This window comes from Lepidothrix coronata, unplaced genomic scaffold, assembly GCF_001604755.1.
Source record: "Lepidothrix coronata isolate B3197 unplaced genomic scaffold, Lepidothrix_coronata-1.0 Scaffold3, whole genome shotgun sequence".
NCBI lineage: Eukaryota > Metazoa > Chordata > Aves > Passeriformes > Pipridae > Lepidothrix > Lepidothrix coronata.
In genome coordinates this window covers 1,483,066-1,508,179 of record NW_016690183.1, presented here as the reverse complement: position 1 = coordinate 1,508,179, position 25,114 = coordinate 1,483,066, and the positions used below count along the sequence as shown (strand labels likewise).

At 41.6% G+C, this 25,114-nt stretch overlaps 3 protein-coding genes across 8 annotated transcripts; all 3 read right to left on the bottom strand.

Annotated features, from left to right (window-relative positions):
• On the bottom strand, positions 1 to 8,741 carry RBFA (ribosome binding factor A (putative)). Of its 2 annotated transcripts, none has more exons than XM_017821298.1 (7): positions 8,626 to 8,741; positions 7,469 to 7,511; positions 6,664 to 6,840; positions 5,303 to 5,415; positions 4,009 to 4,093; positions 2,251 to 2,324; positions 1 to 619 (listed from the first exon to the last, which is right to left on the bottom strand). In XM_017821298.1, the coding sequence occupies exons 1-7, from the start codon at positions 8,739 to 8,741 to the stop codon at positions 241 to 243; spliced, it is 987 nt and encodes a 328-aa protein (XP_017676787.1). In that variant the 3' UTR covers positions 1 to 240. The 2 variants fall into 2 exon arrangements, with proteins under 2 accessions (XP_017676787.1, XP_017676776.1); XM_017821287.1 differs by lacking the exon at positions 8,626 to 8,741 and adding an exon at positions 8,263 to 8,592.
• Positions 8,742 to 9,176: 435 nt separating this feature from the next.
• On the bottom strand, positions 9,177 to 14,333 carry LOC108500426 (probable 2-ketogluconate reductase). Of its 3 annotated transcripts, none has more exons than XM_017821355.1 (6): positions 14,269 to 14,333; positions 12,861 to 13,245; positions 11,774 to 11,945; positions 10,578 to 10,756; positions 9,910 to 10,006; positions 9,177 to 9,535 (listed from the first exon to the last, which is right to left on the bottom strand). In XM_017821355.1, exons 2-6 carry the CDS (start codon positions 13,240 to 13,242, stop codon positions 9,382 to 9,384), a joined length of 984 nt encoding a protein of 327 aa, XP_017676844.1. In that variant the 5' UTR covers positions 13,243 to 13,245; positions 14,269 to 14,333; the 3' UTR covers positions 9,177 to 9,381. The 3 variants fall into 3 exon arrangements, with proteins under 3 accessions (XP_017676844.1, XP_017676834.1, XP_017676825.1); XM_017821345.1 differs by lacking the exon at positions 14,269 to 14,333 and adding an exon at positions 13,764 to 14,092; XM_017821336.1 differs by lacking the exon at positions 14,269 to 14,333 and adding an exon at positions 13,745 to 14,091.
• A 1,906-nt stretch (positions 14,334 to 16,239) lies between these two features.
• Positions 16,240 to 25,027, bottom strand: LOC108500406 (probable 2-ketogluconate reductase). 3 transcript variants are annotated; one of them, XM_017821310.1, is made up of 6 exons: positions 24,926 to 25,027; positions 22,462 to 22,846; positions 20,586 to 20,757; positions 18,427 to 18,605; positions 18,114 to 18,210; positions 16,240 to 17,262 (listed from the first exon to the last, which is right to left on the bottom strand). In XM_017821310.1, exons 2-6 carry the CDS (start codon positions 22,841 to 22,843, stop codon positions 17,106 to 17,108), a joined length of 987 nt encoding a protein of 328 aa, XP_017676799.1. In that variant the 5' UTR covers positions 22,844 to 22,846; positions 24,926 to 25,027; the 3' UTR covers positions 16,240 to 17,105. The 3 variants fall into 3 exon arrangements, with proteins under 3 accessions (XP_017676799.1, XP_017676807.1, XP_017676814.1); XM_017821318.1 differs by lacking the exon at positions 24,926 to 25,027 and adding an exon at positions 23,256 to 23,360; XM_017821325.1 differs by having other exon boundaries at positions 17,090 to 17,262; positions 18,080 to 18,210.
• Positions 25,028 to 25,114: the final 87 nt, after the last annotated feature.

Below are 25,114 nucleotides of genomic sequence, written 5' to 3'. Positions count from 1 at the left end.
CAACTGCAAGAAGTTTTACCTCAGTGCTGCAATTGGTGTATTTTATTATAAAACTGCTCTCTTGTTCAAAGTTCCACAACTGTAGCAGCTTGAAAGGTGCTTAACAGAATGCCACAAATGGCATTTTTGGTTTTCTTACATATGGAAGTGGTAAACAGGTAAACAACCTTTCAGTATCTATGGCAGTCTTTTTCTTTTGCTATTGGTATCCTCCATTTTGAAGGGAGTGGCTTTTTCACTTCATTTTAGTTTATCAGCAGGATGACTTAAATGTTTGCCGTCATCCATCTCCAATTCCTTTACCTCTTCCTCCAACTCATAGTCTGAGACCGATTCAGTGTTATCATCCCAGTAATCAGCGTCATATTTGTCCAGTAAGTATTTCTGTGGTGTAATGTCGTCATCATCAGGATTCTTTGGTTTTCTCTTTTTCATTTTCTTCCGAATCTTAGAAAGCTGCTGCTCCTGCTCTTCTGTCCAGGGAATACTTTCTATATGTCTTGACACTTTCAGTCTTTTATAGTCCATTATCTGTTTATTCAGCAGTTCATGGTCAATACCAAACAGATTAGACCGCATGGGTGGCTCTGAAGATTGAGTTGCTGAAGAGAACAGTTTACTGTGAAAAAGAAAACAAATATTGGGGGGTTTCTCTCTGTGCATATTTCAAGGGGTAATTTTGACAACTTGAGTAATATGGAAATAAACTGGAGTTTTCAGTTTGACTTTATAAATTCCCTGTGTTCAGCACTGTGCTACCCACGTTAAGAAGGAAGAGATACCATTGTATCATATGTCCGAGGACAGTCTGTGTATAAGCCTGTCAACAGATTTAATGGGGGAAAGCCATTAAAACAATAACATTCCAGATGAAACTGCTTGTCTCTTGAAAGAGGGGTACACAGGTAACAGAGTGAACACTGGACCTGGGAGCCCCAAGGAATTTAAGACTTCTCCCGAGCTCTTCCAAGAAGTAAGAAGCAGCAGCCTGTGCCCAAAAGACATCAGACCCATGTATATATGACACCTTATGCTGGACTTTCCACAAGACACAGAGGAAGATGTTAGGTGCCATGTGGGAAATCTGTCAGCAATGACTTCCCACTGGAAGCTATTTCTGATTTGCCCCTGATGAACCATCCTGTGAGACGCCAGGGCCCAGAAGGCATTTCTACCAACAGACTGCAGCACCCAAGTACAAAAGCTGTTGGCTTTGAGAGCATCCAGTCCACGAAATCACTATTCCAATAGACTGTTTAGCCCTATCTCTCAATAGCCAAAAATCCCTCACAGAAGAATGCTAAATTAACTTAGGGAGATTAGTCAGTAAACTTGTAACTCACCAAACTTATATCAGAAAAAAATGGCCAAGTAGAGGAGCACTGGTGGTCTTATGAGAAAATTACCAGCAAGCAACAAATATTACTGCTGCAAAGCATTTTTTTTAAATTTGATTATCATAAACAACATCAAGTCTTGGAATCTTAGAAATTCTACATTTATTTCCCTCACAAAAATCAAGATATTAATACCAGAACAAGTATTGGGTCTGCAAGTAACAAATCTGATGACTATGTCACTCAAGGTATAGACATGAAACACAGCTGATTTCTAAGACTGTGTTCTGATACCACCTTATGGGTGCCTCTGAAAGAATACACACTGTGCTGTTACAAGTGACAATTCAGTCATTCTCCACAGTTCTACAGAGGTTCGCTTATATGTAATAAAATAGACCTTGCTTTTCCATATTTTGCAAAGCTGTGGTCAGACCCGTGTACAAGAACCAATGACAAAATAGCCTATGAAAATGTGTCTACACTAAAATATGGAAGTAAATCAGAGCATACATAATACGAAATATTTTCCCTTAATTTTAATGAATGGGTGTAACTTCGGTAAAGAAACTTAAGTCGCAAAATAAAATGTCGTCCTCTACATTTAAGTTCTGGGATGATTACATACTAGTTTTGTCCTTGGCTATTCTATAGTCTCTTACATAAAAAAAAAAATCAATTAAAAAAATCTTATCTCTTCAAAAGATGAGATACTTTTCTGGTAAGGTCTTCCAAACAGACTCTCTCTTCTACTTTTTATTTCTTCATAACATCATTTGCTGAACTCTGAGATAATAAAAACGTACAAATCTAATTAAAATATACTTTCTGTCATGTCAAATGATACCCAATTTAAGTCGGCCAACAAAGATGAAAATGGGCACTTGTACAATTCTGATTCAAAAAGGCCCACCTTGAATCATTTTCAAATATTTCTTCTTCTTCTTCAGGAGGTCCAAAATCAGCAATTGCCAATAAGTCCTCAATCTGTAAACACATGAAGGCAACACATTTTAAAGATCCTATATTAAATCTACTTTATGCACACCTGAAAGAAACAGATAAGCACGTAGCAGCAAATATTTGATTTTCTACATGTTTGAAATATTTAGCAAAACCATTTTAAAATAGCCTCTTCCATCATTCCAATAAGCATGGAACAGCTTCCACTCTTTGCCTGGGAAGTTTGTGTCAAATAGTGTAATGTATCCAGGGATTCCTAGGAAGTTTTTTGCCTTGTACATTATAAACAATTGGCTAGGGATTGTGTGACATGTAATTTTTGGTTTATTTGTTCTCTTACTTCAGTCTTGTGAATCCTTTTTCATAACATCCTTACATTGAGATTTTTTTTCATCTCTTCCCACTTTCTGCAAGTTTGCATTTCTATCACACGTAATTATGGAGTTCCAACTCCCTTTTAACATGGCACCTATCCAGTAAATGCTACAAATCTAGTATATTCAGTGCTTACAGACTGTACATCATTGTGAAAATTTGGTCTCATCTGAAATTTTTATTGCAACTTTTCTTTACATTAATTCCCTTCTAATTCAGTGCATTATTCTAGGAGTTTAATTGGATGGTCTTTCCTTGACTTCCGAAACTTAAAAATCAGGTTCAATTACATTATTTCAAGCCCTGTTATTTGAATCTGTGGTTGATATAAATCTGATGAATTGCAAAGTAGGAGAAGATGATCCATCTAAGTGCTTTCCAGTGTCATTCCCTGACAGAAGGAATATAAGGAGAGTTTATACTTGTCTTGTGTGAAACCCAGAATTTTTTTGACCACAGAAAGTTCAAGCAGTTTCACTGCATTTCTAGAGAGTCTAAAGCTCTTGCTATTCTTTCCAGCCCTGCTCACACACACTGCAGGAGCCCATAAGTCACTAACAGTAATTAATTGGTTGTAATAGTAACATATGTAAGAATAGGGCACTTCAGGGCACAGAAATGTGAACACGTTCTTTTCAACTTCTATTCACATCAACAGCTTGAGGAGACTTTTTCATTAAATTCTACTCATTGATGTCATTCTTCTCTTCTGGAAATTTCACTATTTAAGAGATCTCGCTTCACAGTCCTAATGACAGCAAATTTCTAGGAAACATCATTGTTCTAGTAATATTTCGAGTAGTTAAAACTATCAACACCTTGATAGAAAATGTGAAATAGTAAAGATAATTTTAAAAGCGAAGAAAAAAATGTCGTATGAGTAAGCTTACATCCCCCATGTAAAGATCTGCACTTCCCTAAAAACATTTTAACAATTCACAGATGGAAAAAGATTGGGGGAAAAAAATAAAAATAAACAAGTCACTGGTTAGATTCACTGGAATTTTAAATCACGTAACATTTAAAATGTGGAAGAAAGCTCTTCCAACCTCATTTCTATTATCATGTACATCAGGCAACCCTATACTATTCCTTAAAAAGGTAATTAAATTTTTTAGAATTTCTTTATTGACCTAATGATACAACCTACAATTCTTTTACATTGTATAGAAGCCTCAACCTTACTAAAGATTGTTTGTTAAAGTGCTTTGGAACTTGAAGAAGAAAGGGTACAGATAAAGAGTGATTTTGAATATAGATTGGTAGAGGAATTGAATGATCAGCTCTCTCCTAAGTCATCATATTTGTACACTGAGTCAAAGAATAGAATTACCTCTTTCACAGCTGCAGCTTCTTTGTCTTTTATAAATATTATTGGGGGTGCATTTCCTAGAATTTGCTGACTCTTCAGAAGATACCTGGCAAAAATACAGCATTCACCAGTATGAGTATCAGTAGAGCATCTCCAAGACAAGTAAAATGTGTTAAATTAATTCTAGCAGTACTGCACACTAAAGATATGGTTTGCAAAACTTACAGTCTGATGGGTAGCTATTCAAGTTAGTGCTAAGCAATAGATCACTGCAGAATCCCAACTTTGAATGCATAACATACAAAAACTACCAGCTGCAGATCCCGCTGAGTATTGATGACATTAGTATTGATGATAATAGATTGTCTCTATCTATATGCACAAGTCTTTTCCCCACTTCATTTGGCATCCTTATCCCCACTGTATGGGTGAGAGCAGTGGGGGATAGAGTCCTCAGAGCAGAGCAAGACAACTAGTCCTACACGCTAGCTGCAGAAAGGACTGACAGGGCTCCCCTTGTCTTCTTCCCAGCCAGCAACTTTCCTTTTCAAAAAGTGGAAGCTGTTGGGAGTAGAAAAGAGCATCGTGCTGGAGCAGGAATTACATAGCCTAGGGAAACAGGTGGAAAGTAAAAGGGTTTACAAGTATGCTCCTATGTCACCTTCCACATGGAGTTAAATCCTGAACTTCCAACCCACTGGCTTGATAGCAGAGGGGAAGCAAGAAAGAGGGAGAGACAAAAATCTCAATAATACCCTGAAAACTTCCTGGACACTGGACTCTGTGCTGAAAAATGGGTAAAAGCATCACAATACATGGTAGCATCCTGAATTTTTTTTTTTAATTGGTGCTGTGAAGAATTTCTGTAACATTAGTCACCCCTTCTGGAGGTCTAAATTGTCCCTAGCAATCAGAATTGCTCAATGAATCTGTAAGGAGATACTTGGAATTGCCAGTCTGTTGTGCAGCATGCCATTCTGGCCTTCTGTCACTCAGACCATGTCCAGCCCACCACCTCTAGTACAACGGAGTGAAACCTCATCCATACTCCTTTTGATTTCTGCTCAGCCCACTCCAGTCCTGGAAAAGCACAGAAGCCAAATAAGCCAGCTGTGCTCTAGCAAGAGAATAAGCAGCAGGTCTGTCGCAGCCACCCTTCCCTGTGAGGCTCATCACAGGAGATGCTCTTACTCTAAGTATCTAGAAACCTTAAGAATCCCAATAGGTCAGATATAGACTGTTAGAAATCCTTAAGAAATGGCACTAGTCCATGGCTATGAATTTATGCAGCAGCCTGTTTATCCCACAGCAGTACCGTATACGTGGAGCGCTCTTCTGCAGCACACTTTCCACATAGCTTTCTTTCTCCATAGTAGCAGCAGGATTCCAGTACACACGACATGCTGAAAAGTTTGATGACAGGGACACCTGTAAAAAGGCAAATATATCTTTAAAATTATATATACACACACACACACACTTCATGTACAATGAAGTCTCTGATGGATTGCAGAAAGCCTACTAGAAAATTTCTTCTGATAACAGAAGTAATGATATTGTACCAGAATCAGCTCAGGAGTAAATCAGGACTGACCTACTCCCTGCCATGTCCCAGTGCAGCAGTTATAAAATCTGAATTATATTCGGAAGGAGGTTGTTTCTTTCTCTCTCTCATGTTATAAATTGTTTTGGTTACAGCAGTGCTTCCTGAGAATGCTGTGGCTTGCCCACACTAGCCAGTATTTTTATGTGCAGACATGCAATCCAAGTTAGACAAGCAACTCTCAAAGCCCTAAGAGACAGAAATATTATATGAAGGGTACTGCACAAATAGAGCCAAAAGACTCATCTTGCCCATGTAATTTTAATCACTTGCCTGAAAATGGAACAAATTCAGCTGGCAACAACATCTATTTCAGTCACAAATAACAAACTTTTTCTTATAGATGCAGCTATGATGCGCAATTTTTTTCCCATCCTTCTAATAAGTCCATCATGTTTTAAGCCAAAAACTAGTATAATTTAGTCTTTACAGAACAGCATATGTGGAAGATAAAAACTACAGACAACAAACAAGAATGCGGAAACTGACTTAGTTCCTGAATCAGAGGTTTAACATCCCTTTCAAACCCACAAATTACAGCATTAGCTACAATTAGGTACAAATCCCAAATCTTTCTCGAATCTTGCTTTACAATGACATTTTCTTATGCTTGCCTTTTTTCTGAACTAAGCTCATCCCTCACTTAGGTTTTCTGCCTGTAATATTGCTGGTGAGTGACACAAGGAGGTAACAACTCTCACACAGCTACAAGAAGAAAAGACTCTTGGAAAGATACTCTGGTAAAACCAGACTTCTTATGAAAAGTCAAGGCAAAGAGTTTATGTCTGAGTAACAGGGAAAAAAAAGTCATACCAGGAGAATAACCATTTAGTTTGCCTAAGTTGTATTTGCACTAGAGTGGCAGAAGTCTACTAAGCCAAGTACAACAGTGACAAAGCTCTCCCAGTGTGTACGCCAGAGCCTGATCTGGCTGCATTCTGCCACATTAGAAGCGATGCAGTAAAACTCCCCCTGCACACATCACAACACCCAGGGGAGCTCCTTTGGCACACCATGCTGACCTCATGGCACAGCCAGAGTGGCTCAACACAAGATGTAGCTTTTGCACTTGCCTTGCAGATTTCCAGCTTGAGATCATAAAATTCTTGACTGACTTCACAGGTAGTCACCATCTGTGACATAGCTTTATGAATAAGACCATTCAAGACTCTGCAGCGTATGTTATCTTCTCTCCTAGTTTTTGTCTGCTCATTTTTCATTAGGGTGTCCAACTTGGTTGGTTTATACATCTTAAAAAATGAAACAACACATTAATCAGTAGTTACACACTTGTACTAGGTAACTATATACAGTTCTATGCAGTCTACTAAGTATGCTCTTAGAATGTCATTATTGCAGCTGTGATGGTTTTATATAGGTATCAAGTGTTTCAAAAAAGAATATTTCTGTTCATAAAATCTCTGACCTTCGTGTCTTACAGTCTAAGTTTCTTAAGTTTCCTTACTATTTTGTAGCAAGTTATACAGGTTAATAAATCTGTTTTCTAAAATACAGCATGTATTGACTGAAAAGCATTGCTTGTTTGAAAAACAAACATTAAAAAACTTTTTCGCTAAACTAAGCTTGTAGAAGTTTTAACATAGATCAGTTCTCTGCAATGTACTCAAGAGCATGCAAAAGAGCATTGATGCTGGCACAGACGAAAAATCAATACAGAGGAAGAAACAGCCATGGGGAGCCAAACTGCTTCTCTGGATGGCAATCCTGGCATGTCGCAGTGAAACTGGAGCACCAGTGTACATTCATGAAATTCTGCCATTTCTCCCTCAGAAAATGCTTTTCCCAAGGTTAGAATCAATGGCAGAACAACAAGTTTTTTTCCTACTGGAACATAATATCTTAAGAGCTTGCACTTACCATTTTAGATCCCAGGGTAGGGCTGTCATACCAAAATTTCTTTCTTTTGGAAAAAGGAAAGGAAATCAGTTTTATCTTTCAGCAGCTCAGAGAAACAATGTATTCTCTGTGCAATTAAAATGCCACCTCCCTGAAGGCACACACCACCACCTAGGTTTCCATGCCCACAAGTAGTTTTCCCCCCAGCTGGGGTGCAGTAGCAATGCTTCCCATGCACATAGACAGCAGGAGGAGGAGGGGGAAAGAATAAAGTTTCTTCAGTCATAGAACCATTAAGGTTGGAGAGTCATAGAACCATTAAGGTTGGAAAATATCACTAAGATCATTGAGTCCCACCATTGACCCAGCACTGCCAAATCATGCCTCCAAGCACCACATGTACACGTTCTTTGAACGCTTCCAGGGACGGTTATTCCACCACTTTCCTGGGGAGCCTATTCCATTGCTTGACCTTTCTTCCCTTTCAGTGAAGAAATTTTTCCTAATATCTAATCTAAACCTCCCTCAGTGCAATTTGAGGCCATTTCCTCTTGTCCTGTTGCTTGTAACCGGGGAGACCAATCCCCAACTGCCTAAAACGTCCTTTCACATAGTTGCAGAAAGCAATAATGTCCCCCCAGCCTCCTTTTCTCCAGGCTAAACGCCCCCAGCTCCCTCAGCTCATCCTCATCAGACTTGTGCTCCAGACCGCCCAACAACTTCCTTGCCCTTCTCTGGACACGCTCCAGCACCTCTATGTCTTTCATGTAGTGAGGGGCCGAAAAATGAACACAGGATTCGAGGTCCGGCCTCACCCGTGCCACCGTGTACAGGGGGCAGTCACTGCCCGGGTCCTGCTGATACAGCTGATACAGGCCAGGATGCCATTGCCCTTCTCGGCCACCCGGGCACACTGCTGGCTCATGTTCAGCCGCTGCCGACCAAATGACATCGGGGGTGACTTGGCACAACACCGAAGCACCGATATCAGAAGAGCCCCGCGGCACTGGAGGCGGTGCCCGTAGCGCGGCTCGGGGTGGGAGGTTCTCCTTCGTGCTACCGGGGACACCACAGCCCCTCTTACAGCCCTTGTCCCAGCGCCCACAAACCACCCCGCCAAGGCACGGCCCTGCCCGGCCCGGCAGGAGGGCCCCGCCGCCCGCCGGCCCCGCACCTACTTGTTCTTGCGGAGCATTTTGCGCAGCAGCAGGTTCCTGGAGGCGCCCAGGGCGGCGGAGCCGTGCAGCGCCCGGCACCACCGCGGCATCGCCGCCGCCGCCCGGGCACCCCACATTCCGCCGCGGCGCCCGGCCCGGCCCGGCCCGGCCCGGCCCTACTGAGCTCCCGGCTCCGGCTCCCCCTGTCGGCGCGGCGGCCTGGGCCGGCCCCGGAGGGAGAGAGGGAAGGAGGGGGAGAGGCCGCGCCGCTCTCGGTCACGGGCCAAGCTGCTCTCGGTCACGGGCCAAGCTGAGGCCCGGGCAGGGGAAGGCTCGCACACACGCAGAGCCGAGCCCCGCGCCGGCGCAGCTGTGCACAGGCTCGGTGTCTGGAGAGGGAAAATGCACCCAAAGGTCAGGATTGCTGCTGGAGCGGCTGGAGCAGCCGCTCGAACGCGCCTGGCTGTGCCAGGCAGTTCCTCTAACTCGCGATTTACACGCTCCTTTAATTCGGTGTTGCATCCATGGGCAACAATTGTAGGGGGATGTGAGCAAAATAAATTACACTGGTGCAAGACTCTGGGGTTTTTCATTGAAGGTCACAACAAAATACTGCAGGTTTTCCAGACAGAATTGCTGTCTGTTATTTAAACAAATTAAACATTATATATTTTATCTGTATAATACTCATGGATTAATTAAATGAAAAGTGATCGAATTACTGTTTTGTCACGCCAGGATAACCACTAATGGCATTAATGCTAAGTGCAAGCCACGTTATGGCAACACTTCATGAGGGATAGGAAGACCGGCAATGCCCGCCTGTATGCTTTCTGTCATTTCCTCCATCATAATGCGGCGTGTCTTCTTGGTGGCACTTCCGATGTGTGGAGTTATTATGACATTCTTCAGCTTTAACAAAGGGTGATCCCTGGGAAAGGAAAAGAAATACCGAGCTAGGCACTCACAGCATATTCGTTATCTATTTCATCACCTCCGGGTAAGTCAGAGAAATATTTAAAATAATTATTAAAAGAAAAAGCCAAACAAAAACAATTACATGACCCAAGCATACTCAGAGCAGTTCAAAGTGCTGCCTAGGTTGGTGGGGTTTTATGGAATATATCCTCCAAATGAGTCAATGTGATTTTTGTTTGGCTGGGACAGAAGGATTGGGGACCTATTGCAGTCCTAGTGCACATACATCATATACTAACAAAATTATGCAACTTCTCATGTGCTCACAAAATTTTACTCAGTTTGAAACTCACACATACACTCATTTTATTTAAGTACATGTCCTACCTTGGCAAAGGTTCAGGATATGTCACATCCAGAGCAGCTGCCTTAATAACTTTGTTTTGAAGGGCTTCCACCAAAGCATCCTGATCCACTATCAGACCTGGGTTACAGTAAGAAGGTTATGTTTATTTTCATATTCTGTACTGTTCTCTTACCATCCTTTTAGTCACAGTGGTCAGGCAAACAGCAGGGCTAGCCATGATCACAATGCAGAAGCAGCAGCAGAGTGTGATGGAGTGGGAGGAGAAAGCTTGGGTATGTGCATCAGTGTTGAACAGCCAGGAATTAGCAGCATGAAATAAAGTATAGTGCCAGGCTTTATATCAGGCTGTGCCACCATAATGCTATTATTATTATTATTATTATTATTATTTATTATTAATGTGCAACAACACTGCATTAAATAAATAAAAAGCTTAAGTAGGAGGTTATGTAAGTATACGTGAGCTTCTAACACTCCAAGCTCACTAACATTTCAGAGGCTTGCTTGCTCGTTTTTATGGGAACACTCAAATGTTTTACTGCCATACGACCACAGGCATCTAAATAATCCAGTAATCAGAGAATTTGTGGAAAATTTTAGAGTGATGGACTCCATATTAGAGTTGGATTTTCCCAGGACTTGTCATGCCAGCAAACCTCAATGCAGTTTTGTTTATGTTGCACCTCACCTCTGCTAATATTAATGAGAGTAGCAGTGGGTTTCATCAGCTCCAGTTCCCTCTTCCCAATCAGTTTGTGTGTCTGTGGAGTTAGGTTCACGGCCAGCAACACAAAATCTGACTGCTGGAGCAAATCATCTATCTTTTTACAGTAAACAGCTCCAACGGCACTTTCTTCTTCTTTTTTTCTGTGGGGAAAAAGCCAAAATTTAACTTCAGTATGAAAGAAACAAGAAAAAGATCAAATCACCCTTAGAGAAAAAGTTTCTTAATTGTTTTCTTCACTCCACAGTGCAAAGCAGTTAGCTGGTTATCTGACTGAAATTCAGTAAAGACAAATGTTAAGCTGTTTCCCATAATACCAAGTGAACTGTACACAAACGTGCAGTTCTATATCTGTGGGGATGGAAAGTAAGAAATGAGTATCATGTAAATGCACTGAATAAATGATAAATTAATTTGTATCACAGCTTCTGGTTGTAACAAGGATTTTTTTTCCAATCCAAAAGCAAGACTGATGTATTACAAGAATTGCCTTCTCTGGGAAAAGTAACTCATGTGAAAATTGCTGAGGAAACCCACAAGACAGAGAAGAGGTTAAATCTTCAGAAATTTGTGTCAGCAGCAGCCTAATTGCTCTGTGCTTCAGTGCTGATCCACTGAAACCACAAGCACAGCAGGACCTGCTAGTGCATTTGATCTCTATCAGGACAAGTCTGGGGCATGAACTGCTTGGCTCTCCTCAGATTCCCACAAAAGAATAGGATGGGATGGGCCTGATGGGAGCAGAGGGGCAGAGAGCACAGCTAGAAGACAGTAAACAGACTGGCAAGTCTGGCTTTTTATCAGCTGGCTCTGGAAGGGTGAGATGTCTCTGCCTGAATCCCTGCTTCACCTAAGTTGCAGGACTTATGTCCTCCCAGACAGTTTTCTCCTTTCCTTAGTCTACTGTAGTGTCACCACCATGACAGGAAGGATCAGGGAGCCCCAACTCCCAGGGAGATCAGTGAGATATATCTCTCCCATTCCTTGCTGACTTTCTTTCTGTATAAAATGGGAAATTAATGACCATCCTGAAACAAGTGTATGTATTTTGGCACTTAAAATAAAGAGCTCAGTAAAAAGTGAAAGCACAGTGAAAGGTACAAATAACGTTTAAAAGCAGTGACAAAATAGAGTTGCCATGGAGCTGCAACCAGCTTTACCTCTGACTCCTGTTGTGATACAAAATCTTCATTTCAAAGGCTTTGGCTCTTTCAGCCACTTTGTAACCAATGGTGCCCATTCCCACAATCCCCAGGGTCGCTCCAGAAACCTCAGCCCCCAACCAGTCAGCAGGGAAATACTCTGTGTCAGGGGAGACTGCCATCTCATAACCTTGGAGGAGGAAAAGAAGGAATTATGTCATTTAAAGGATGTTCTGGCATCTGTTTTTTTGGTTTTTTTTTTCACTTTTTGTTGTAGGACAAGCAGAAGCACAGAAGCAGCAACAAAATGTCATCGTGTTTCTGGACAAAAAGTGAATAATGCTGCACTGTACATGACTGCTGACACTGATTTCTTGATTAGGATAGAAACATATCCAGCCTCTCTTTGGCAGACAAGGGAGGTAAGGCCAAAGCAGCAACCTCCCTTGGATGTACATCACACACCTTGCCCATCATCTCTCTCTGCCTGCAGTACAGATTATTGCACAACTGAAATGCACCTCAGCTTATTCATCAGCAGGGGTAATGAAAGTGGCAGTGCCATAGATGTCACTGACATTGTAAATACTGAATGGTGGAACTGATGGATCAGTTGTGGGATCATCAAGACTTTTAGGAAGGCCATCTGATGCCCAGCAACCTTGAAGATACATGAAGGTTGGCAAGGAAAAGAAACACAGAGTATGGTAGACAGATTTCTGGACAGCTTGTTTGCGATAACTCACATACACACACGGCAGCTTGGCAAAGACAGGTTTCAAGCCTCCTTGAAAATATCTCCTTTTAATCCCCTTTTATTATAACTTGAAAAGCAAAGCTGAAGTGAACAAATTCAATGAATAAGTGGCTGTGGGCTGAGGGAGAAGAGGCCTGAATTTAGAGCTGTCTGAAGAAAGAACACATCTACCTTGCTGTATATGCCTTTTTGGAAATGCAAGTTATTGTTAACAAGACAGATAACTTTTTCCTTGTCCTGCATTTTCCACATTTCTACTTTTAAGCTTACCTTTGCATCAGCACACACTTTCTGCAGGTTTTGAAGTCACTGTTTCTATAAAAACACTAAAACCATTTCAGTTATTACCTTCCACAAGTCTCCTGGAAGATGCCAGCATCAGAGCCATTCCCAGGTCTGCAGTGTCAGTGGAAACAATAAATGGAGTGTTGGACACTTTCACACCAAAGCTAGAGAGGAGGTTCAGGTCCAAGTGATCTATTCCCACTCCAGAACTTGCAACTATCCTCAAGTTCGGCAAGCTCTGGAGCAGCTCTTTGTTAACAACTGGTTTGTGATACCACATATAAATAGCTCTGATCTTTTTGCTGAGAAGTGTCTTATTTTCAAGATATTCTTTCATGGTGATGAGATGAAAATGTTTCTGCAGAAATCCAACATGGTCTTCATATACTCCATGCATCCCTCCTATACAGTCAATTAGCACATAAGGCAGTTCCTGACCCTCCATGCCCTACAAAAGCAACGAGAACCAAGAACCAAAAGGACATGGTCTTAAGCAATCCATTATAGCTTTTTTTAATTAAAAAACAGGAATTGATTGGCTTCATTACATGCTGTTTTCCCACTACGGAAGAGTTGGCTAAAGATAATCACTCCCACGTGCAGGAATTTTTCAGTTCTTACTGTGTTATTCAGAAGGATGTTCAATTTCTATATTATCTCGTTAATAATACAAGACAACATTGCTTCTGGCATGCCAACTATGCTGACACTTAGACAAATGAGTTATCAGGTGTTACTCCTGTTTAATATTCAATATTTGAAAGCCAAAGTCTTGATAATTTGAGAATGTGGCCATGTGAGTGGAAGGGTATCCTTTAACCCCCAAGTTCTGCCTTTGATTGCCACTTCTGCAACTATATTCAATAATTAGCTCATGAAAAAAAATCTCATTTAATGTTAACAGAGCTATAATTTGTCAACTACGAACTTTGGAATTACCGATTTACTTCCTGAACATAAGTTTACCCTTTCTTTTTTCAGTCTCCTTCAGTGTCCTGACAACTCTTCACTCTGCCGACTCCGGAAAGAACCAAGTCTGTGACCACAGGTTAAAGACGAGAAACCCGCAGCTGCCCATCAGCCCAAGGCAAGGCGCTCCCGCACCGCTCCCACACCGCCAGGTCAGCACCTCCCGCTCCTCCCCCGACCTCACGGAGAGTATTCCCGGTCCAGGGCCGGTCGAGCCCTGGCTCGAGGTGTTTGCAGCTGTCCCGGCCGGCCTGCCAGTGAGACTAAAGATACGAAGGAGCTGGAGCGGGAAGGGAAGGGCTCCGTCCGGTCCTTAACGACGGGGGGTCGCAGAGGACCGCGGGAGCCCCCCGTGCCCAACGCGCTCGGTGCTACCGACGGTGCCACCGACCCCCCCGTGGGGCCGCGGCCACCAGAGTCGAGGGACCTCGACGGCCACCTGGCAGAGGCGCTCCCGGTACCCCGTTCGGGGTCCCGCAGTCCCGCCGCAGCTCTCACTCACCCTGCTGGCCCCCCTCGCCGCCGCCGCGTCCGAGCCACACCCCCGAAGAGCAAGGGCGGAGCGGGACTCGCCGCGCCCAGCCGGGACTGCCCGGACGCCTGCACCCCCGCCCGGGCTGAGCGGGGAGGAGAGGCGGTGCAAGGGCGCGGGAGCTGCACTCCAATCCCTCGGGAAGCCGAGAGACAGCAACAGGAGTTTGCAAATGGTTGTGTGTTTTTTAAAAAGTGTGTCGTGTTTCTGCGCTATTTGTGATTTCAAAATAAAAGGGATTTTGCATTAATGCCCAGCACACCTTTTCCCCCCACAGTGTCTTCAAAGGCCAGCGGTGGTCTGGTGTCTCTGTTGGTCATTACACATAGTCATTACACAGGAGTTGTCTCTGACCGGCAAACACCAGTGATAGCTCTCATTGCACACACGAATGTTTTTTCCAACCTAAATGATTCTCGGAATATCCTCAAAACCTCTCTTTGAGAGTAAAGCTACTGGGCCAGGCTTAGGTCTTTAGGCACTACAGCTCTTACCCCAGCCACAGGCAGTCCTGTGTGTATCCCAGCTAACAAATGCATGAAAATTTTCCAGACAAGGTTACTTGCACTGTAGATCATACATTGTTTTGGGTTGGAAGAGACCTTAAAGATCATCTAATTTCAGCCCTCCAGCTGTGGACAGGAATGCCTTTCACTAGACCAGGTTGCTTGAAGTCTCATCCAACCTGGCCTTGAACACTTTGAAGAATGTCCCTCAACCTCTCTGGGCAACCTGTTCCAATGCTTCGCTACCCTCTGAGTAAAGAATTTCTTCTTAATATTGAAACTAAACTTAACATCCTTCAGCTTAAAGCCATTCCTCCTTGTTCTATCAGTACATGCCCTTATAAAAAGTCCCTCTCCAGCTCTCTTGTGGGCCCCTTTTAGATACTGGAAGGCTGCTATAACGTTATCCTGGAGCCTTCTCTTCTCCAGGCTGAACAACCCCAACTCTCTCTGCCTTTCCTCATAGGAGAGGTGCTCCATCCCTCTGATCATCTTCATGGCCCTTCTCTGGACTCACTCCAACAGCTCCATGTCTTTCCTGTGCTAGGGACCCCAGATCTGCACACACAGCACTCCAGGCGGGTCTCACGAGAGCAGAGTAGAAGGGCAGAGTCACCTTCCTCAACTTCCATCCCTGGAGATGGAGGCTGGGAAGCACAGCTTCAGTACTGGGTTCACTAAGGTTGCGTTGAAGTGATCCCCCTTGCTGGTCAGCAGCCACTGGAGAGGAGGCCTAGCTTCTGTGATGACAGCAGCTCAGGAGCCAGGACACAGCACTGCTGTGGGCACCAGGAATCCCTCTCCTTCCTTCCACACTAAGAAATAACCAGCCATGGGGTGCAGCTGTGTCTCTCCTGAGTGCTGTAGTGCTTTTAAAAGAATGGATTACAAAATCCCATCATCTTGAATTCTACCAAATACATTTTAATATGCTGAACATTAAGGCAGTCAAGATTAATACCAAATCCTCTATAAAGTTACAAATAAAAAGATAAAATATAATAACATTTCATAGTAATTATATAAAACCATATATTGTTCTTGTTATCCTGGTAGTGATTTTTTAGTATGATTTGCTTACATGAATTTCAAGTTCAGACATTTAAAGCAAAAATTCATTAACTAGCAAGTAGGAAAAATTTACTAGCAATTAACTAGCAAGTAGCAAAAATTCATTAACTAGCGACTAGATTCTTAGTTAAGTCTACTTGAATTTTCTTCCTTAAAAAAACCCGAACAAACTATAAAATGCTTACACATTACCTGTTTGATAAGATGTAATGGGTGATCTTTTAACTTACTGCTCACTGTTACCTGAGATCAAAGGACCACTGTAAAGTCCCTCTCAAAGTTATTCTCCCTATGAATTGAGAATGGAGGCCTATCTACACATTTTAGTTCTGAAGGAAAAAAAAACCACTGAAAGCACAACATGGGAGTTTTTTCCTTTGTATATCAAATCAACAAATTTGAATGAACAAAATGAAGGAACAATTTGTTAGAGGAGCCAAAAAATAATAATTAAAGGAATGTTACTCTTTTTTAAGCAAAAATCCAGGACATACCTATCAAATGTGAAGAAAATGGGTGTGTTATGTGGTTAGATGTGGAGAGAATCAGATGGCTTCAAAGTTTTTTTGTGCAACTTGAACATCTAATTTTAAAGCTATAGTTCAGGAGCTGATACATCTCTATTGGAGATATATCTGTATAGCAACATATGTGACAGAAGAAGACAATTGTACCAGAGCACTACCATGTTCTAAGTATATTTAATTTATAGACCTCCACATAGTCTGCTCAGCTAAATCACATTGTGTTGCTGTGTGCTATTAGTTTTCTATAATAGAAAGGGATCTGTTATACCAGCATTGTACAGAGCACTCTGAAATGGGTCTGTGGCTATGTGAAGTATTGCGTAGTCTGTGAACTTCATCCCATCATTAAATATTACCACTGGTGTCCATGTAATCCTGCAGGGTGAGCTGATGCCTGCGGTGTTAATAAGGTGCTTGCACAATAACTGTTTCTTAGGTTTAGGCTTTTGAAGTATTGTGTTACCCTAAAAGACTTCCATGCATTTCCCAGCTGGGTTGTATAGACTAGCTTAAGCATGAAACTGGACAAGGACGTACATTTCCTCTGTCTACATTATGTGTAGGCAAAAAAAGCTGAGGCAGGAAATCTATATTCATAAGGTTGAAATAGGTTTGTCTTAAGGGAAAAAACATAAGAATAAAAACCTTTAGAGCTGATGGGGGAAAGAAAATAATAAAAAGAGATGTGTTATCCTTTCGCACATCAACTAGGGAGCACTTCACTGGGCATGGGGAGACCATTTAGAGCTGCTAGTATGTTTTCAACTGCTTCCTCTGTTATCATGTAAGTGGTCTTGTCTGTTTTAATGCCGAGGTGAGGCGTTATAATGACATTCTTTAATTTTAACAAAGGATGATCTCTGGAAAAAAAGAAAAAAAGAGTTGTTATCTACTGTTGTTCATCCAAATATAGAGGACTCCTACTTTAGCTTTTGCACTTTATTTGAAGTTAATTTGATATAACAAGTCCCACTTAGAACCACAGAACCTGATCACCTGTGCTGAAGTAATTTTGGACTGTAAGAGGACATGTTAAGAGTTTATACTGTACTCTTTTCTCCAGAAACAGATTTTTGCCATTAGGCAGCAATTCAAACTACTTCAGAAGAGAGGATTAAGTCCCCCTGACATATTCACACTACACAATGGTCTGAGCTTTAGTTATTCATTCCCACACAGGCATAACAAGACCAAACTCCTCCCAAACCCAAAATGCAGCCAGCGCAATTAACTCTGAGAGGCACCATCCTGGTAGAGGCATCTTTTAACAGAAGCCAAGCAGCCTCTGGGCCCAAGAGGGCTACAGTACTTCAGCCTCATATTGTGGAAGGAAGCCTGTGGGGAAGGACATCTGGGGGCAATGCAGCAGGTCTCAGAAGAGATGGCTGAAGCAGCTTTCACACATTCATGGCAAGTTGCACCTTCTAATAAAGCAATTTGCAAGTGAAGCACTGCTGCAGCTTCACAGGGTGATTCTACAGAGGTGGTCTAATGCTCTCCCTGCCTCCTGTTGTTTTCTGGCACCCAGGCTTCCCCTTGGCCTGTTATCAGCCCCAACATCTGGTCTGCATTCCATTCATATTCATGGCACTTTTATCCAAACCCCCATCCCACGGTGGCTGCCTCTACCATATCCCTGCCTGCTGCAGGGATATCTTCAGCCTCGGCAGGGCTCACCCATCCTTTCCAAGAAATAAGCAGAGATGACAACCTGGGCAGTGGTTCTGGGTAGGTTACATCCAAAGCCGCGGCCCAGATAACACCAGTCTGCAGAGCCATCACCAGCGCCTCTTGGTCAACTACTGCACCTGGTTTGGAATAAGAGTGTCTCTGAGTGCAACTTGTGTTGCAGGTAATGAGCTCAGAGTGAAAGGAGAACGAAAGAGGAGAGAGAGGAATTTTTGCCATGCCCACTCTGTCCTCACTACGTGCACCACCTGCGCAGTGGCTGCAGCACAGCGCTGTGTGTAACACAACGGGAGCTGGCCAATGCTTTCTGGCCAGTCAATTGTTCTGGAGGGTACCTCGGCTGATGTTAACCAGAGTAGCTGTGGGTTTCATTAGCTCCAGCTCTCTTTTCCCAATCAGGTTGCGTGTCTGAGGTGTCAGGTTCACCGCCAACATCACAAAATCTGCCTGCTGGAGTAAGCTGTCTATCGTTTCGCAATAAGTGGCACCAACAGCTTGTTCCTCTTGCGCTTTCCTAGTGGGAGGAAAAGTAGTTCAGGGCATCAGTCATGAAAATATTCTCTTCATTGATGTCACCACTGTACAAACTAAAGGATCTGATTATCACATCCATGTAGCAAATAGGTGGCAAATTTAGGCTCAGCTGGATGTTTAGACCCTTCTGGAACGCTTCAAGCCCTACAGCAGGGGATGGATTGCATGCCTGCCTCTCAGCCACTGCAGTGCAGAGTCCAGGGGCTTCTTATAAAGTCTGCAAATGGACTAAGGCTAAGCACTGGAGCAGATGGCAGCACATGGTCCATTCTCCAGGATTCCCAGTGGGGAAGGTGCTCAAACCAGAGCAGTGTTATTCACCAGAACTCATCCATGTAAGCTCTGAGGATGCTGGTGGTCCTCATCCTTACCCTCAGTAAGCCTGTCATTTTTTCATAAGTGAAATCAGCGAGGCAGCTCTTATCCAGGCTTCTGGCTGCCCCAGGATTTCTACAGAGTTAAGTGTTCAGCAGAAAAGTTATCAAAGTAGAGAGAGATTTTTAGTTTTAATTTTTCACAATAAAAAGGAATACTTGCTATTTCTCCCATTCTTTGTAAATTTAGCTTCTTGAACTTTGGGACCTAAAGAAGCAATGACAGGAGATCCTGTGTACAATTTTCTGCTCCTGATTGTAAGAGAAGGGCTTTGAGTTATTTCCTCCCTAATCTAGAAATAAAGAGGTCACACTAAGAAAATATCTTCAGAACTTTGGATCATGTGTCTCCTAACACATGCACTTCATTAGTTTCTTTCAGTGTACAGGTCAATAACCTAAGAATACGTAGGAACAGAACAGACTGGAACTACAGCCAATTTTGCAGCATGCAGAATGCATCTTGATTCAACACATAAGCTTGAAGTGTAAAGGTACGTTAAAATAAAAAGGGTTTTAATTTCTGTTGCACTGCGCATTGATCATTCATCACAGCACTCTTACATAAATATTACTTTAAAAACTGAAAAATATTAAACAGAGTGAGTTAGTGATGATCCACAGGGAAAAAAAAAAGAGTTGTGCCTTTTGTTGTATTTGTTTTGAGTGGTTTATGAAGAAATTCTGAAAGATCTTAAGGAGGGTGTTCACTAGTACTTTTTTTAATGTGAGTTTGCTCAGCTGTTTTTCTGAGTAACAGAAATGCCAAGCAAGGCTAAAAATTTCTGGCCTCATTCACCCTTCTGATTTGACTAGGGCTAGCTAGAGCAGTGACCCTCCTTCTGCAGTCTGCATATGGAGAGAATCTCTGAAAGCCACATGTCCTAGCATTGCAGCTTCTCCCTTCAGTCAGAGGGAGTAAAGTTCTCTCAGGGTAGGTCATGGTTTGTTCTGCTTGTTGTCTGCACCTTGACTGATTGGAAGGGCCTCAAGTTATATATGGGGATCTTGCTTGCTTAACAGTGAAGAGTCCTTGTGCTGAATCTTTAACAAGGATCAGATTCCCAGACTCACAGGTTAGGAGGGGCTAAAAATAAAAGGTGAAATAAGGTTAAATACTTGCTAAAATGGCTTGAGGAGAAAGGGTTTTCTCAAGAATAGCTCTCAAGTTAATCAAATTGTGCCAAGTATATGTTTCTTAGTTTTCCAGACACTGAGTTTCAACAAGATCCCTCAAAATATGCAGTAAAAATAAACAAAAGGTAGAGTTATGTGTCACTATAGTATGATATGATAAGAATAAAAAAAAAAAGTACAAGCTTGATTTCCATTTTTCTGCTCATATCTGCAGGAAACCTTGAAATTTCTAATATAAAACCTCAATTAAGTTTCCAAGTGTTTAATCACCAAGTAACTCTTTACAGGACTGATTTAAGGCAACCATTCTCTTTTTTTTTTCCTTTTGTTTCAATCTTGGCCCTATTCCCTCAGTTTTTGCTACACTTCTGACATAATTCCTTGAAAAGAAAATACTGGCCACCTAGAAGAGAGTTTCTGCTGCACTTAAGGTCAGGACATATATTTACCTCTGTGTCCTGTTGTGGTACAAAATCTTCATTTCAAATGCTTTGGCTCTCAGAGCAATCTTATATCCAATGCGGCCCATGCCAATGATCCCCAGAGTAGCTCCAGAAATTTTAACTCCCAGAATATCAGCTTCACAGTAATCCATACTTGAAGAAATTGCAATGTGATGGACTGCAAGAAAAATACTCAAATATGAGAAGTGAATGGAGTCCAACACAGAGGAACAAGGCAAAAGAATCTGAACTTGTTGTGCTACTACAGCACACTTGTAATGATTACAAACACATGATTTTGTAATGCCCTAGGTAACTCCCTAATATATCATCTTTCCCTCCTACCTGTATATATGACATTCTCATTTATTCTTACTATACTACAAAAAGCCTTTTGATGTAAGTTCTCCCAAAAATCCTTTTACTGTTTTAGACTCATGAAAATATTGCCCTGTTCTTCATCAACAATCAAAATAATTATTGCCAATAACAATGCAGAGTTTGGAAATGTCACATGGAGAACACCACCAGATATTTGGTTTCCTTATTTAGAATGAGAAGAGGTTTCCTGTTCACATCTGTCACTCTGCTTTGAAAGAAAAGTGCAACTGCTTTAAAAATCACTGCGGTAATTTCCATAATTACCTGTTAAGCCTGCACAATTTTGGATAGTTCTACGACACATAAAATACAGTTATATACACAAAGTCAGCACTTATTAATCTGCTAGGAAGATGACAAGCTTGTGATACTTCAGTCTTCTGATATTGCCAGCTTATCTAGAACATAAGCGGAATGTTGTTAAAGTATAAAAAAAAAAGACTCAGGGGAAAAAAATTCAGTCATGTGAGGGCAGAGCTGTCAGAAATGCCACCAGGGATAGTTTACGTAGAAGGGAACAAGGAATTAATCTCCCCTTTAATCTGTCTCCTCCTAAACAGATTTAGAGTGAGACAACCTTCCTCTGAGTTTCTACGAATGCTGTGGTGCAGGATTTGGCAAGTCAAAGTCAGGTAAATTCAATAGGATAAACCTGGGGGATCTTTTCCTGAAGCAGGAGGCATTCTAACAAAGGCAAGAGTAGGTCTTTTTGGGGAAATAGCAAGAAAAAATTGTTGAAGAAACTAGAAAGGATGTTATAAGCAGAAAAGGGAGCAGGCTGCTTTATTACTCTCTATTGCCCCTTAAATGCCCCAATTCTGCACCAATCCATTTCAGTCCCCAAGAATATGCCCATGCCTCTATCAGCATTGTGGATCCCTTCCAACTTGTTATTATTCTATGATTCTATATACCCTTGCTCTGCTTCACTGTTGTCTCAAACATTAATTTATTCTGCCAGCCTGTGGCTCCAGCGATTGTCTGATCTTTGGCATCTCCCTCTTTTGGTTATAGCATTGTAACACTGTCACATTGAAAAGCACATCTTATGTCGGTCAAATGTCATAGTCACTGAAAATGCACTGCTGCAGAAGGTAATGGAATTTAAAGGTTTTGTATGTAGAAAGCACATATCAGTGTGCTGTTCACCTGAAACTGTTAAATTAATTCTACAGCCATACTTATTTTAAAAACTAAATTCCAGTTTCTAGGAACACTTGGTCCATAAAGCAGGAAGTTGTATTTAAATTAATGTGATTAGATTCTGGTCAAGTATTTACAACCCTGTGAAAACTAAATTCATATGATTTTATTTATATGTGGTTGAAATATAGGTTATGTATGTCTATGTATAATGTAACAATTTAAGTACATTTATCATACTTAATTCACATTTTATGTGAAACTATGTGCACTACACATAACTCTATAAGAAAATTCAAGTTAATGGTAGGTAAATCTTGTATGACTTTTAGAAGTCACAAAAGAATTGAGATGTTACCTTCCACTAGTCTTCTAGCAGATGCTAGCAGCAAAGCCATCCCAGCATCTGCTGTGCTGCTGGAAACAGCACGTGGAGCATTAGCCATCTTCACACCAAAGCTAGCTATAAGTTTCAGATCCAGGTGATCCATCCCCACTCCTGAATTCGCAATCACTTTCAAGTTTGGCAGGCTCTGGAGGAGCTCTTGGTCAATGACTGGTTTGTGCCACCACAGATAGATTGCTTGGACCTTTCTGCTTAAATGCTTCCTGTTTTCAACCAATTCCTTCATGGTGATGAGGTAGAAATGTTTCCTCAGGAATGCCACATGGCTGTGCAGTATCCCACGTATGCCACCGATTTCATTTACCAAAAGCCCAGGTAGTTCTCCTCCTTCCATGATCTGCACAAAAAAGAATGACACAAATCATCAGAAGACAGACATGTAATTATTTCTAGACATTTTAAAGAATAATCGCTGTCATGTCCTGTTTCATGACATCTATAGCAAGAGATCCTATAAACCATGTATTTAGATAGGAAAGTAAGCAAAGCAAGACAAGAAAGCAGCTCTTTTCAATATACATACTATGTATGTCACATACATACATACATGTGTACACACACACACACACACACGGATATTCACACAATCAGGCCTGAACAAGTTCTGCCCTCCGTGGTCTCCAAGATTTCATATTACTGCTACCATGCTCAAAACACAACAATTACTTCTCATCAATTACTTAGCTTCAGACCATCAACAGTCTGGTGCAATAAATCTCCTTTGCTACCCCGAAATCAAAAATTACCTTGTCTAAGTAGTTTAGAAAAATGTCAGACCAAATCTAGTTCATGAAAATAAACTGCACACTTTCATCATGAACTTTGAGTTACCAGGTTAATTTTTAAATGCATCATTGCAGAGATTTTTGCAGTCTCCAGTCCTGGGAGATCCCAGTGACTGCAGTGCCTTCTCCTGAGCCTATCATAAATTAACATAAATTAACACTTGCTTAGGCAAGTGTTTTCTGAGAAGGACTTATGCACTCAAAACTAGTTGATACTTTTGGGGTTTTTTCAGGAATCACTGACCATCTGGTTTTGGTTCCCAGAGGGTCTGTGAATTGACAGTTGCTTTTTTTCATTTGTTTGGGGGCTTTGTTTGTTTTTGGTTTTGTTTGGTTGGTTTGTTTGGGTTTTTGTTGTTGTTGTTGTTGTTGTTTTAAATAGACTATTTATAGCTGCTTTGATTTTCTACAGCAATCTTGGGAAGAGTGGGGGGTAGAGTGTTCAAGGGCTGAAGACCTTGGAAACCCCTATAGCAATACTTTCTGTTGCCTTGTTAGTAGTATTTCAGTATTTGCATTTGAATGTCTAATTCTTGGGTCTGTCTACACTTCCTGTGCTAAAACTTCATTTTACCATTCCTTCAAGAAGCCTGACCATATTGAAAATAACAAAAAAGCTTCCTGACTTTAGGGGGTGACAAACACTTTACTGAATTTTCTGACTTTGTTGCTTGCTCCTAGGAAAGAGAATGTAATAAAAAGCTTGGCCCCGGGCTGCAAATTAGGACTGACCACTTATTTCTCTTTAGGCTGTGCTCTCACCTATGTGATTTCAATGCTAGTTCACCATTGTTTCATGGCCAGTCAAGATAAAAGCATCAATTTTTGTCTTCCTGGAGGAACAAAATCTCCTGGGATTTACTTTGTTTTTCAAAGGATCACCTCAGGAAAATCAAAGACACTTTTTGAATGATTGTCATTGCTTTAACATGTAGATGAAGCAGAATTCTTCTTACATTAGGAAAAATTTAGGCCTACAATTACTTCAAAGGACATTTCTTCAGTGTTTTGGTATAAAAATAGAATATTGCAATATTGGCTGAAAAATGTGTCAGGATACAGTCAAATTTCTGCAGAGAATTAAAGCTCATTCATCTTTAATAGATTTCAGAGCATTATACAAACTGCTTGGTGTACTTGCTTATCATTCTGTAGCAGCAAGTACTGGGAACAGAACAAGGGTATGCAACACCCCAATTTTGAAGCCTCAGGTTCAACTGGGAATATTACTTCTATTTAAGGCTTCAAAAGAACCAAACTTTTAAAAAGGCTTTAGTTCGTTATTACCTCGAATTCATGCCCAGAGGAAACAGTGCCATGCTTTCTCTAAGGGAATTTCTTTCAACTTAGTGAGAAAATAAACATTTCAGTAAAAGGTTTTACAGGGATAGTGTATAAACAAGGCAGGAGTATTTCACCAAACACCCAGCACAAAGGTCCAGTCCACAAAAGCACCCCTACAAAGTAACCAGTACACCAGCTTAGTAAACACGAGTAATTGGTTCTAAGTTACTCAAGGAAAATTACAGTAAAGGAAAAAGTTAAAGAAGAGTAAAGGAAAGAGTAAAGGAAGAACAGAGATTAATAAGAATAGAGAAAGAGAAGAAAGAGAATAAGAGAAAAATAGTTACAGCCGAGGATCCGATGGCTCACACAAGGCCAGCCAGAAGAGAAACACCCCCACAGAGTGAGCCCCGTGGTCCCGCATTTATAAGGTTCGGCCAGCATGGTCAAGCCTCGCAGGCGGGACATGCAGGTCATTGACCACTCAGTACCCCCTGGCCAGAGTGACGTGTGCTGGAGGCAATCACAGGCTCCAG